The sequence below is a fragment of the Ambystoma mexicanum genome, chromosome 11, assembly GCF_040938575.1.
Source record: "Ambystoma mexicanum isolate Mex_15411 chromosome 11, UKY_AmexF1_1, whole genome shotgun sequence".
Taxonomy (NCBI): Eukaryota; Metazoa; Chordata; class Amphibia; order Caudata; family Ambystomatidae; genus Ambystoma; species Ambystoma mexicanum.
The window spans coordinates 716,812,857-716,827,759 of record NC_090934.1 but is presented as its reverse complement, the minus strand read 5'-3'; the positions used below and the strand labels follow the sequence as shown (position 1 = coordinate 716,827,759).

General features: G+C 41.2%; 1 protein-coding gene across 2 annotated transcripts in view; it reads right to left on the bottom strand.

Moving 5' to 3' along the window:
• Positions 1–14,903, bottom strand: part of SPON1 (spondin 1) — a 1,209,493-nt gene that overhangs the window by 35,209 nt on the left and 1,159,381 nt on the right. The window contains exon 15 of one of the 2 annotated variants that reach the window (XM_069623584.1): positions 12,122–12,385. In XM_069623584.1, coding sequence (XP_069479685.1) covers positions 12,122–12,385 — 264 coding nt within the window. The remainder of the gene's footprint in view (positions 1–12,121; positions 12,386–14,903) is intronic. The other variant, XM_069623585.1, reaches the window with a different exon arrangement.

Genomic DNA, 14,903 nt, shown 5'->3' with positions numbered 1-14,903 from the left:
CTAATTCGGGTGCGCTACCAAAGGCAGCCTTAATGACCAACACATTGAGGGTGGTCTGGGGATTTCATATATACCTCCTCTGGGCCCAGAATCTACCAGCTCGAGTTTGTACCCAGCCTCCTTGACCACACTACTGTTGGTCTTCAAGTCTAGACAGGCATGTGGGCTGCTTGTATTGTCTGCTTTGATTCTCCCCTTCCCTAATGCAGAGTTAGGTGTTGTTCGTGAATGTGACAATTAATTTACAAATATATTTAAACTGAGATGATTCACTAGATGTCGCCCGTAGGGGGAGCCCTTTCCCATGAGACGGAAAGCAAGATGCTGGAGAAGCCAAACAAAATGTACACCATCCAAGGAAGCCCTGGCAGTGTGCTGGAATGCACAACAAGGTAAAGGTTGGCACAGGAGACCTGGAGGAGAGGCAGGGTGACTTATCAGGAGGGCCCATGCAGTTGTCCTTTGGCCCCTTTGCAACCATAACGCTTGAGTAGCAAGGCAGGTTCAGGAAGCCTACAAACCTAATCTTCATTACAGTGGTGGAACCAAGTCTGTTGACCACCAGGGAAGGGTCGAGGACCCCATGTACCGTTAAGAGAACTTGAGAGGGTGAATCCCTCATGACAGTGGTAGTAATAAACCCACTGACAGCCAAAGGAGGGTCAGGGACCCTTAACGAGATATGATAACAGAGACAAGAGACCAGGGGCAGGGAGTCATTCCCCCTGGTTGTAAGGAACTGATAATAAGATATCAGGAGAAGGGAGCTATTCTCCTGGTAACCTGTACCGTCAGTAAAGTCCACAATGCCTGGAGAACGGGAATCATTCCCCTGGGCTATCAGCAGAAGGGAGACATCCTCCTGGCCCCCCAAGAAATAATTGTCTGGAACTTTACTGTCAGGGGAAGAGAGCCATTCCCCATAACAACATGTGAGATACAAGAATGTTCTAAGATTTGGGAACGGTTTCAAAAAGCCAGGAACCATAACACAGAAGAAGGGAGTCATTCTTCTGGGGCCAGAACAGTAGTGCTTTATTCTTTAGTTTCTAGTGCAAGGAACAGAAGTAAGGTTTAATTCACACATGATGGTGGACACTTTTGAGATGACAAGCCATCCTGAAAGACACCTTATATTTAGTTGAGGCAGTTTACCCCCTCTTGTGAATAGGGACAGATAGGTTTTCTCTTGTTTTATTGTTTAATACAAGTGTTTAGCCTGAAAAACATGCCACCTTTGTGTCAGCCTCCTTCTGCACACTTACAATACCCTTAGTTGGGCTATTCTTTCTATCTTTTATTATTTGATTGTTTGTCTTTGTTCATATATGTTTGCTTGAAAAAGCTATTTTAAGCAGGGGACTGCTTTGTTGCTTATGTGTAAAGAGCCTCTTGCTCATTAGGGCAACCAACACAATCATACCACTTCACTTCCCAAAGCCAGAGCGATTGCAAAACTTTGAACAACCCGGGCGGACCAACACCCTTTCCAAAATAACCTGTATGAAAGAAAAGAAGCTGTCTGAGGACTAAAGGACTTTGGGGAGTCTCAGCCAAGGAAGAAAGGATGGAAATCTTTTTTATTTGTCTGTGCTCGCAAGCAATCCCGGAGGAATGGAATTGTTTGTATCAAGAAACGGTTTTCTTCATTAAAAGGAGAGACTGCAAAACTTAATTTGGTATCAAGGCTGGAAAGAATATCATACAAAGGAAAAGGAACTTTAGAAGACTAAAAACAAGCCAAGTATAAACTGGGCCATGTAGAAGCCTTGTTGACGCTAGTGTACAAAGACTCCCATTGTCCATCTTTTAGTTAGTTGTTTTATATAGTGGATAGAATTGGGACTAAAGGGTTTTAATTTGTACTTAAGCATCCACCCTTAGTTTTTGTTTTGTTAGATATGGAACTTTCCTCATAGAAATAGGGTACGTTAGACATTTGATTTATTTTATTTTTAATAAAACCCTTGAAACATGACTCGCAATTGTCCAAGTCCTTCTTCTGGTTCACCACATAATACAAACCAAAGTGTGAGATTACCACAAGATTTCACTTGATTTATGGTTGCACCTACACAATCTTGTGTTAGCATGTGGTCCCTCCCATTTGTTCAGGCCAAGGTGCAAGGGAGTTCCACTTTGGGCTTAAGAAGTACATTACTATTATAATAGAATGTCAACACTGTATAACACAGGGTTGTGGCCACTCTATACACAATGCTTTACTTCCTTCTTTTGCAACCTTGAGTGAAGGCACACTCACAAAGTCATATGAGGACGTTTGTAATATTACAGAAAAGAAAGCCGGGAGATAAGAAGCTGATGCTATTTTGAATCTCATTCAAGGCCCAGATCATTCTTTGCCTGAAGCATATCTGGCGGAAGAAAAAACCCAAAACAGTTAGATCGACTAATATAAAGGTAGATTATTAGAACATGACATGCAGTCATTCTTTGTATATATATATATATATATATATATATATATATATATATATATATATATAAATATATATTATAAAGTCCACTCCATTAACATCATCTAATTGTAAAGAGAATATAGAGTTTGTTAATAAATAGGAACATATTCTTAACAAATGTTCCTTTGACTTTATTCTCCTAACCATTCAGAAATTATATAAACATCTGGCTACTACATGAGAGAAATTGAAGAAATGCAGTCTGACCTGCTGAAAACATTTAGTAGAACAGAACTTGAACAAACGTTAGAACAAATCAATGATAATTTGGCATACTATAGGAACGATAAGAAATAAATGAACTTATAATATTGCACATGTGATCACTTGAACAACAAGGTTTATACCTGGATTAATAGATAGAAACAGTCAAAGTGGGATACTTAAAAGCAAAATAGTTCAACTGATTTTTCAAGCTGGCAAAACAGGAGAGAACAGAGAATGATAGAGTACTTAAACTAACACAACTCCTAGCACTTTAGAGGTCTATTGTTTAACTTTTTTTAGGAAGAGCACAAAGAAAATTACCTGCAGAGGTCATAAGAAAGGAAAGTTGTCACTACCATAGACATAACAACAGAAGAGTTCAGTAGTCATTTGTACAATACAATCCTATTAAGGCATGAGTTAAGAACTATATGAAAAGGTTTACGTTTTTTACTGATCTATTCTTCCTTTTTGGAAATTATGATGGATCTTTGCAAGTTTATAAGAAAACTCAACTTTAAGTCTTTTTTGCAGAGCTAGGGATGGATACTCAAACATTAAAATAAACAGAAAAACAGTTTATTGAATTTAAACCAAAGATCACATTTGTACCACCAGTTTTAAATCACAATATAAATCATTTTCATGACTGTGTTTTAATGGCATTACACAAGATTTCTTACAAAAGAACACATTACATGATTCCTAATTATGTTTAATAAGATTCCTATACACAGGCAAAAATCTCATCATAGGATCAGCCAGTAAATGTAGAGCTGTGATTTGACGTAACACTTCATATTATGAATTGGAAGGCCAGAGGCAGTTGACGGATAGTTGCATATATGTACTTCTTGATGGTGACCCGTTATCACACATGTCCAGTAAGTTAAACATTGTTCTAGAGGAGGCTGAACACCAATAATGGATCACAGCTAACATTAAAGTATTTTTAATTGTTGCCCAATAGACATAAATATACCACTAAACCACCAGGGAGACCAGAACGATCAGTCACAAATAGTATGTTTCAACCATTGGGTACTTCAATTGACTTTTCTCTCCATATTCAGATACAAAGAACAGATACCTTCATAAAAATACCACTTATTATCTTTAAATATGAGGATGCATTATTGTAGAACCAGCACACACTTTATTTAGAATTGATGGGAAGAGTGTGTACACTTATATTCTGCCCAACCTTGCTCAAGCGGCAGTAGAATGGTTAATCATGAAATAAGTTATTTATCATGGAGCTTTGGAACACATTGCACAAAATGGATACTTCAGATATGGCCCATCAAGTCTATCTACAAATGTCTGCCACCTCCATTGGGGTCACTATTGCCCATGATATGCAAATAGTTGTATGCGCAAATTTGAAGATCACATTCTATATCACCCTGTTTGATATAAGTTCATAATGTACTGGGGAAGATATATCATGCACCTCTTTGGCAGTTGGTATGGAATGCCTGATGATTTATATTTATTTTGCCGTTGATGTTAAATAACGCAAACTGAATCCTGACAATTATCGTAAGCCAACTGAGCGTAGCAATCCAATACACTGGCCAGGTTTTCATGCACCGAGTACACTACAAAGTTTACCATATACTCAATTCTTAACAGTAAAAGATATTTGTGTTAGAGGACGAGGAATGTTTTAAACACTTAAAAGACATGTCTCAGACTGTCAAAACATGGTTACTCTGATGGGAAGTTGATGTTAGCTAAGTATAAGGTAGCTCAAAAACAAGACAAGAAATACTGAATGCCACTACAAAAAAATGACACCCTTAATATACATTTTGAGATTTTTCACACAGTCACGAAGTCAAGAAGATCAGTCATGCACCTTGTTCAAGAATTTTCCAGTTTGTGCATGCACTAGGGTCAAACATTTAAGGGATGTGTGAGTATGTGATGATATATTTTCGAAACTGCTGTGACCAACAAGAGAATTGGCACTTTTCCATGTTTGCATTGTGTTAATTGTGCTAATGTAATTAGGGCTAATACAGCAAACAATGTCCATGGAGTGAATATTATGGAGGTCAATCAGCCACAAAAGATTCTGTCCAATGGAACAATCATCATTCAAATGTACACACACAGAATACAAAATAATCCGTTTTATGCCATTTCATGGTCAATCCGTATAAAATGTCCCAAATGAAGTTTCAGATTTTGGAGGTGATCAATCCAGGTCCAGGTCAATGCAATGTACATTTCACCTACAGGAACTGCGGGGGGCCTTTTTTTGCCAATGTGATGCATGAAGAAGATAATTTACATTCTTTCCTCTACGATAGTTTTGAAGCTGATTCTCTTATGTAATTGGCATCTAAATTGAATTATGCATGACCAATATGTTATGCATTATTTTCATGATTTTGTAAACAAACCGGTATAGCAAGAACCAATATGTCTAAATCATGTGGCGAATCAGAAGAAGGAGTCAGACTAGAGATTAACATTAAAATTTCAAGGGTGTTTATTTTTAAATAAATAGAAAATGCCTAGCTGTCCCTATTGCTATGAGGGATTTTCGCTGCCAAAAAAAACAAAATAAGGGTGCTCATCAATTGTCCAAATCAAAAATAGTCCTCAGTCCGAAACCTAAGTGCCATCTAGCCCTGCCCTTTTTAGAACAAAATGAATATAAAAAATGTTCCAGAGCAGTAGCCTTTCCACTTGGGCTTCTTCTTGCCAAGGCTACTTGGATTGCTCCCAAGTACTGTTCAGCAGTCCAACGTGGGTTTCCAAAAGTTTGTCAAAGTAAGGTTTTCAGTCCTCTCTTCGGTTTCCTTATAACAAGTTTTAAGTCTCTACAAAATCCAATGCTTCCAGTTCCCGAAAAATGTATCTCTTAGTGTGATTCCACTAACTTTCAAATTGTTCTTGATTTAAGATTGAGTAATTGAAGCCTCTAGTTTCCCTGTTTTCCAACTGTTGAAAAGTGTTACTCATTTTTCTAGGGCTCCCCAAAGCCTTCTGGCCCTATGTGCTGCTCAACTCAGCAGGGTCTATTTTTGGCATTTGCCTGTGTCCACCAATCGGGTTTCTCAGGCTCTTGAAAGCCATTTTGCTTCTCAAGAAGAATTGAGGAATTGAACCCTTGAGGTTCCCTGTTTTCCAAGTGTACTTATTTTTCTAGGCCTTCTGGCCCTCTGATTTGCTCAGCTCAGTAGGGTTTCTCTTGGGAATGTGCCTTTTGTCCAGCAATCAGGTTTCCCAGGCAACAGTAACCCCGTTGGCTTCTCTGGCTTCTCCAGGTTCTTGTTTCACTCTCTTTAGTTAAACTCCTTTTGCTTTCAGATTTGCTCAACTCAGGGACATAACTGTCCATTCCTCTCTTCCCGGCTTTACCTTCTCGGGAGCGCTTGCTTCCCTTTGACTGCCAGGCTCAGCAGTTGCTAATCTTCTCACACAGAGATCAGTGATTTGTTTTGACTGTTGTGGCCTGGTCTCAGCGTCAGTGTATAGGCTCCAGACACACCACCACTGCTGTGCTGTCATGCCACCAGGCGAGATGGTATCTAACTCGTCCCCATCTCTGTCTCTGTATCAGCGCTGTCACCTTTCACAATGTAGGCCTTCCGGCATCTCTCCTTTGTTCTCCATGATACCACAAACTCTGCTGTGTAGCGCAGCTCTGCCCCTCTAGGATGTAATCACATTAGAGGCTCACCTCTGTGCGGGTTTCTTCTCTTTCCATTCCAGCTTCCACATCTCTTTATTCTCGCCATTGTATTTTCCCGGGGCATGTTGATCTCCATCAGCTGTTGACTTCACAAGGATTCCAGCATTGCCCTCAGACAATTAACTGGTAGTAATGTTGGTATGTTGGATGTGCAAATCGATAGCAATAACATCAACTTTTCCATTGCCATATTGACACAGTGTTCTTTGTAGGGAGTAACTGGAAGAAATGTGATTTCTTGCCGCTTAAGGGGAGTCATTCCCTGTGAGGTCCCACTTTTGCAGACCCCCAGGGAGGGCCTTGCTTAGTAGGCTCACCTCACTAACCTCAACGGGGGTGGCTTCCCCTGGGTAGAAGGGACACATTGTCCAGGTCATCACAATCAATGTAATCATATTGAAAACAAATATATGAGCTATTATGCAGAATTATTTAAGAATTGTTTTTGGTAGTATTATATGGATTTGCATGTTTATCTTTTTGCTTAATTTAGTTATATGGTGTGTGAAATTCCTTTGTTTATGACTGAATACTAGTCAAATATCACATCATTTGTATGGCAAAATCATCGCATTGACACAGATATGTACATGCTGCCATCTTCAGTATTTTCAAGCGCTCTCACGTGTGGTTACTTTTTTGTTATTGATACACTCATCTTACATTTTCAACAGAGTACTCAACGGAGCACTGCTGCCATTATTGATGGTAAATAAGGATCCACATTAAACATATCATTAAGAGTATTTTTTTGTTTCTCACGGATGTAACTTCAGTTATATAGATTTACAGTTGTTCTGCACCATGAAGATTTTATATTTTTATGGTGTTATGCACGAGAAAAGTGTCGGAGAATTGTATGCCCTTTCAAAGTATGTTGTTAATTATAATTTTCTTGATAGCTTTTCTGGTCTTTTTTTTATGTGTGTCCCATTTTTATAATTTTCATTATTAATTTTGTTTTTGCAGTTACTTCAAAGGGAACACCGTAGAGGCAGGTATGTGCCTCATTTGTTGGTTGGATCAGTACATTTTAGTAATACATTATATCCTAACAGCATTGTATTATGTTTAGATGTTATCCCTGACAAGGGATGCTGTTCTGAAATGCATTTGATGTATATAAAAGCCTTTGTCTGGGAGAAAAGCATGCATTTGAAATTAACCAGCTTTCTTTAAAGTTGATCTTATTTACTAAATTGTCTTATTATTATTTATATATTGTTTTCTGTAAATATGAATTAACAATTCCTAATACAAATCGCATTTTGTGACATTACCACATGAGTTAATCTGTTTCCAGGTAGGTTCCACAAGATCTTGTTTTAGCATTTGGTTACTCCCAGGTGCAAGTGAGTCATTGCAGACTAAATAAGTATATTACCATGAAAATTGAATATTTACACTGTACGACACAGGGGTTGTGCCTACTCTATACACAACAGTTCTTACTTTAGGTCACATATGTCCTTACTTGTAAAGGCAGGGTCTAGTGGAGAAGAGGTGAATCTTGACTACTCCTCAACCTCTGTATCAGAGGATGTAGTCAGAGATAGTCAGGAGGATGGACAGATTGCGAGGAGAGGGAGTTGCTGTGGTGGAGGTGACAGTGGCTGAGGCGCAGGCTACCAGAAGTCTGCAGAAGGTTGTGTTATCCACAAAATCACTGCAGGTGTTACCTGTGCATGCAGATCCCTATTTGGACTTTGACATCGGTTGGGAAGTGGGGCTACCCCAGCAGTAGGTAGTCATAGCCACAGAAGTACAGAGGGATGTGGGTGGTGGTACTGCAGGAGACCGAAGAGAACCAGAAGAAGGAGTGAGAGATAGTCCCAGGGCAGATGGCTCAGGAGCAGAAAACTGAAGCATCTGCATATGTGCCTGATCAGGAAAAGGATAGTGGGCCACTGCACCTGTGCCAGCTCAGAAGGAGGGGACAATGCAAGCTTGGGCTTCCTTAAATGGACCAGGATGTGTCAGAGGTCATACCCACCCATCTAATCCCTTACAGTCTGGTCATAGGTGTGGCGGTACTTCATCATCCTAAATAGTGGGACTGCCAAGGGGGAGGCAGGAAGTGTAATCTGCAACCTCTGCAAAAAGACAGGGCGTCCGTGTGACCTAAGGATGACTCCCTTGGTCACCGTCTCAAAGAACAAGCCCTGCAACATGTGGCAAAAGGATATTAATAAGGAGCACATGCTGTGTGCCTCATACCCCTCCACTAACGTTCCCTCCTTGAGCAGTGATGGTAACATAAGGAAGAGTCATAGGATCAGCTATATTTTGTTAGTCATCCTAGAAGAGACCACAATGCTCCCTGTCTCTCGGCCAGGTGAAATGTCTTTGAAACCACCACTGTCTGGCCCAGTACAGCCTGATCCAGTGTCATCATCAATGAGCAGGGACACATATTTACACCACTAGCAGCGTTGTTTCCTCATGGTGGAGTTCAGGGTGCAGTGTCACTTGGACAGCAACATAGAGGCAGAATAAAGAGTCATGCAGGCACATGCTCACTCTACTGTGTTAAATGTGTAAGTCAGGTGGAGCTGGACAACCCAGCAAGTGAGGAACCTATGTTGATGCACATACTCCAGCAACACTCTAAAATTAAGTAGGTGATTTGCAAGATGCCAGGAAAAAGAGAGATTGGGAAAACCAGAAAAAATAGGAGAGTCCAGAAAAAGAAAATTAGGTGTGGCTGCATTGGTAGGTAGAGTCAAATACATTAAAGCACAAACAGCAGTTTATAAGTGCATTACTAGACTGAGGCATAATCAACATGGAGTGCAATGTCAGTGTTAAATGAGCTTAATGAAGAACCCTTAATGCAGGGAAGACAGAGCTCCGTTTCTTCCCTGCTAATACTCTTCCTTGTCCTTCTCCACCCCCGTTTTTTTCTTTTCTTCACTCTAATCTACCCATCTCTTCTACAGCTCGTAACCTTGGCCTCTATTTTGATTCACATCTTTCCTTTTCCCACCACATTTCTCTCATTTCTCGTTCATGTCGTTTCCATCTTCATAATATTTGTAAACGTGTGTCCTTTCCTCACTTTCCAAACTTCTAAACTTCTTATCTCCTCACAAATCTTTTCTTGACTTTTCCTACTGTTCCACCACTCTGTTTAACCTTCCGAGCTCTCGGCTTGCCCCTCTAAGATCTATCTACAATTATTATATTCGTCTACTTTGTCTTCTCTCTTATTGAGACTCTATTTCCTCTTCACTCGCTTATCTTGATTGGTTACCTTTTCACTCCCAAATTAAATTTCATTTTCTTTGTCTAGTTTTCAAATCTCTCTACGGACTTGTCCCTGACTATCTTGCTGCACTCTTATCTTTCTACACTCTGTCTTGCTCTCTCTGGTCTTCTGCCCTCTTCAGACTCAAAATTCCCTGTCCGCCAAGTGCCCAGTCCTGTTTCTGATCTTTCCACCTTCGTGCTCCCCTTCACAGGAATGCTCTTCCACTTTCTGTCCGCTCTATCACTACTTACTATCTCTTTCGTGTCTCCTTGAAAACCCACCTTCTTCAATATCCCTGAATGTTTGTTACCAGGATTGATTGTTTTCTGCTTACCATTCCTTTGTACCGTACTTTGTTTATATGTTGTACAGCGCTTTGGCTTAAGGTGCATTATAAAATATAAATAAAATACAAATACAAGAGCCAGGAACTAGCTGGGATTCAGAACCTTTGGGTTGGGCTGAACACTGGGGTCAATTTTACCATTGTTTTTTTTTTGGTGGAGGGCTGGCCCTTGGTTGAGGCAGAGCATCCTTTGAGTACAATGTCGATGTTAAGTGGGATGAATACAGAGGACGCCAAAATGTTGATCGAAAAAGTAAACTTAAGTACGCTTTAACTTAAGGAAACACTCAATTTTAACTACACCTTAAAGGAAGGAGAAAGTAAACAAACTAAATTTAACTTGAGGCGAAGCTAACATTCACAGGAAGGAAAACATATACTTTAACTTAACAAACTCAAATGTACTTAATCTGATGATTCAGCAGTTTTTTCTCCCAAGTAGTAATCAATCATGCTGTTCTCACCCACCGTGGTCTTCAGAGATGCAATGCTCCTTCTTTTTTTATGAAAGTAAGCTCTTTCACATGTGTGTCCTTGAGCAGTATACAGTGATCCGAGACAATAGCCCCAGCCACACTACATACCTCTCCACAATGCAAGCTAGCCGTCGTGGCAGGTTACAGTTTGCACACCCAATTGCAAAAACAGAGCTGACCACAATAACTGCTTGGCCAGCCGGAATTGTAGTGGATCGTCATCACTGCTCAGTTGACATGTGTAATGAACATAGATATTAAAAATCTGGACTGCAGTGAGACAGATGGGTACCTTGATTGATACAGCAAGCTTCACTATATAAGGAGCTTGTCCCACAGTCTGCTACACTTTTCAGTTGCCCCAATAGCTCATCATCCTGTCCCCGAAGGAAGTGTCAGATGCTGAGATCAATAAGTGTTCAAAGTCTGATAACCTCCTTTGCTGAGGATTTGTACCACACGGGGTTGTTTTTCTTGTTTTCTGTCTTGAGTGTGTCATTGCACATGCTTAGTTTAACCTCTTACAGATGCTAACTCCTTCTGCTTCCCTCATTCTAGGTCTCATACACATTTTGTATAATAAGCACCACCTTGAGTTAAAATAGATGGCCAAGGAAAGATGCCAGAGGATATTCCATATTACCCATCATGTCAAAAACACATGTATCCTGTCAAAAGGTTGACAGCATATTAATTTGCCTTGATTCTGTATCACCAACACGTCACGTTCCTTTATTGTGTTTGATAGTTGAAATAACAACATATAGGGCCTCATTATGAGGCTTGCACTGATGGAATGAAGGGGGCCGGTACGGGACCGTCCCCCTTCATTCCGTCAGGGCTGATTATGAGGTTCCCTTTGCGGGACCCGGATCAGACGTCTGGTAAAACCAGATGTCTTTTCCGGGTCCCGCGAGGGGAAGAGGGAGGTAACAATGGGACACTTGTAATGTGCCGTTGTTACCTCCCTCCCCATTCCCATTGATCCCTATGGGGGCTCAAATGGTAATGGGGAATGGTTCCTGCAAGGCGGATTTACACGGTCCTCCTATGTCGGAATCACCCGGTAAGTCCCCCATTGCAGGAACCCGGTAATGGAGCCAAAAAAGAAAGCTCCATGGCTGCCTCCAAAATCGTAATAAGGCCCATACACTAGTAATAACACCTCTCTGATCGACATATACATGGATAACCCGGTGGGTGGCCTCTTGAACGGACTACACAAAAAACAAAAACACTGTGCAACATTTGCTCCTCTCTATGGGTTAAGTAGGCACCCTGCCATTCTCAGCTATGGCTATGGATGCCGTCAGTCACTGCACTGTACTGTTCTTGCAGACAGTCCAGCATATTGAAGATTGAATTGACAAGCAGATGCTGGTGAATACATGAGCTGATGATGGCTGTGCATGAGAATAATCCATTCAAACCATCATGCAAATGGGTGGAAGATTGATGCTAAGCTGACTATCATGAATGCAGATATAGAGGGAAAATGTATCAATCATGATCAGGGAAGGTAGTGAGAGCAATTTGTTAAATCATTATATTTATTAGGTTTCACACAAACAGTTAACTGATATCTGATGGAAATCAATAGCCTACTGCTCTCTGTATTAAGGCCATGAAAACATTACCCACTCAGTACAGTACCTGCATACTGCTCACCATCAGTTTCTTCTTTTGCGCTTTCGCTCCTCCTTTTCTCACGAGCTTCTTTGAGACGCCTTTTGTCTGTACCTGAGCTCCTCAGGCATTTTCTTACTCTGCATTTCTTACGCTGCACGGTTTCTGGACAAGGGGCGCCTCCAAACTGTGGCTCCATGGTTATTAATCTTGTCCTGATCATATGTCCTTTGCCGCACGATTTATTGCATTCGGACCACTGAGACCACTCAGTGAGTTCACAGTCAATGGCTGTGGAAAGATGAATGAAGATTATGAAAAAAGGACACCAGCAAAGATAGATGCTTATCCCCCATAAAACTAAGCAGCAGACAATGCAGCACACTTCTTCCCTCTGTAGATGGCATCTATCACACACAACAACACTGGCCTTGGTTTTCATTAGCAGTTAAGGTGCAGAAAGCGATACAAAACTATCAGGGTGCACTTCCACATTGGGTAAGACTGACACTAAAAACTAAGATCAGCATTGAAAACCGAGCATTGCGTTCTTAGATATAGGTTTCACAAGCGCAGTCAGTAATGTTCCCTATTATGATCATGCTATTTCTTATGAGGTGTTGTATGTATCTCAATTTTACTGAATGCATGTGGTGCTATGTAATGCCACAATGCACACACCTGTTTAATTTAATTCATTGGAAATAATGGAACTAAAAACATCTACAGCAGCCAGCTAGCACTAGAAGTACTATTACTCCTACTATTACCATTACTGCTACCGCTACTACAACTACTGACATTACTCAAAGTAGTACCATCACTACTAATACTAATATTACTCCTACTAATAATATTAAAAAAAACACTAATCCTCATCCTCATCATCAAATGTTAAGTTTTATTTCAAAAGGGTCCATAAAAGCATCACATGTTAAAAACAAACCAATAAAGTTAAAAACACATTTCATAAAACACTTCACAAAATATCCAAAAGGAAATGTGTTCGACATGATAAGCATGAATATAAAACCAAAAAGAATCAAAAACATTCAGTAAAATGTCCTTCAAATTCCGAAAAAACAATTACTTTTTTATAATTCATACAGGAACAACAGATCCCATGCCAGCCCCCAGCTGCCCTGCTCAGATAATGATAGCGGATCAGCCCAGACTATGATTAGATCCGTTGTCTGTGAAATGCAAGCCTAGTTTTCCAAGACATTGCAATATATGAGGCGACAGCGAGAAGAACATCTGGCTTTGCAGCACCTCTGCAGAGATCCTCATAATTACTGAATGAAGCTATTATCCAGCATCTTCTCAAATGAGCATGAGTGGGGCACTACATTAACAAGTTGTTTGCATTTTCAGCTTCATGGGAACACATTATACATGTTGTTTTAGACTGGGGCTTCCAGTTAGCAAACAACAGGCTGTCCAGGCACATCTTCATATACATAGGTGTTTTCAAAAAAGGTTCAAGTTGCGATACATATAATTTCAAACAAAAGTCCTGATGGATTGAGCTGTATCCTTCAAACAAAGGATTACCACAGCCTTTTGATTAACATATGCTATACGACCCATTCTCAGTATGATCATAACATGTACACTAGAAATATCCCCACGTGTTTTTTAGATAGTGTTTTTATCCGAAGTGCTTTACATAGAGCATGTTATTAACACATGATATTACCCAACACAAATTGGTACTCCATTTATCAACCTTGTAAGCATGAAAGGCTGAGAGGACTCTGATTGAATTCCGACATGTTGCTTGGAGACTACACTGTCACGCTTTCCCCCGCACACCCTCTCCCTGCTCCCTCCGCACGCCTGGCCTCTGCCAAAAACCATCAGGGGATCCCGCATGTGCACTCTGGCAGTCGGAGACTGCATCCTCTTACCCGCCATACCAGGGCACTGTTTGGACCAGGGGTTTACCGGCCATCCCAGCGCTGGCAACTACAATGGAGACTCCCACTGGCAGCCCGCAACAATCCACATCGCTTGCGAAGATCCTCGCGTCACGTGAGGGGGCCAACACGATCACGCATCACGTGAGGGGGCTAGCACCACCAGGAGTCACGTGGCGACAACGTTTCTGCATCATGTGACGCGCATCACGTGTCATTCCGACGCATCACGTGAATTCTCCCAGTGATACAAAAGCGTCTAGGAACACGGAAGCGTTGCTTCACAGCTGAACTCTTTCAGTACTGTACGGCTCTTGTTCCTTGTTTTGAACCTTGCTCCTACGATCTTTGCACGACCTCGGATTTGTCTACTGGATTGCTTTGTCCAACCCCTGGCATTTTTTAACTTTGGCTCGCACTCTGTCACAACCTCGGATTTGTCTACTGGATTGTTTTGTCTAACCCCTGGCACTTTGAACCTTGGCTTTGCATTTTTGTCACAACCTCGGATTTGGATTTGGACTGCCTCACGGATTTCGTTTTGTTTTTGGTACTTTGGCCACCGGCCTCTTGCAAGGCGTTTGCCTGGCTGCATAACCTGGACTGCCTCAAACCACGGTGTACGCCCATCCGCAGAGTTCCGAACACCAACCCCTGACCCTCTGCTACTGGAAGTTCAAGCCCCGTCCCAGGCCCCACTATCCTTCAGGGTGACACTTTCTATACTCTTAGGTAAGCGGTGCTCTCTTTTCTTGCTGGGTATTCATTATATAACACGCACATTGTTTGATAATCACTCATTGCCTTGCAGCGCTCCAGGGGTCCTTCGGGCTGTTCCTGGTTCCAGTCCTGACGGCTCACAAAAAACAACCTGTGGCCTCAAAGACCGC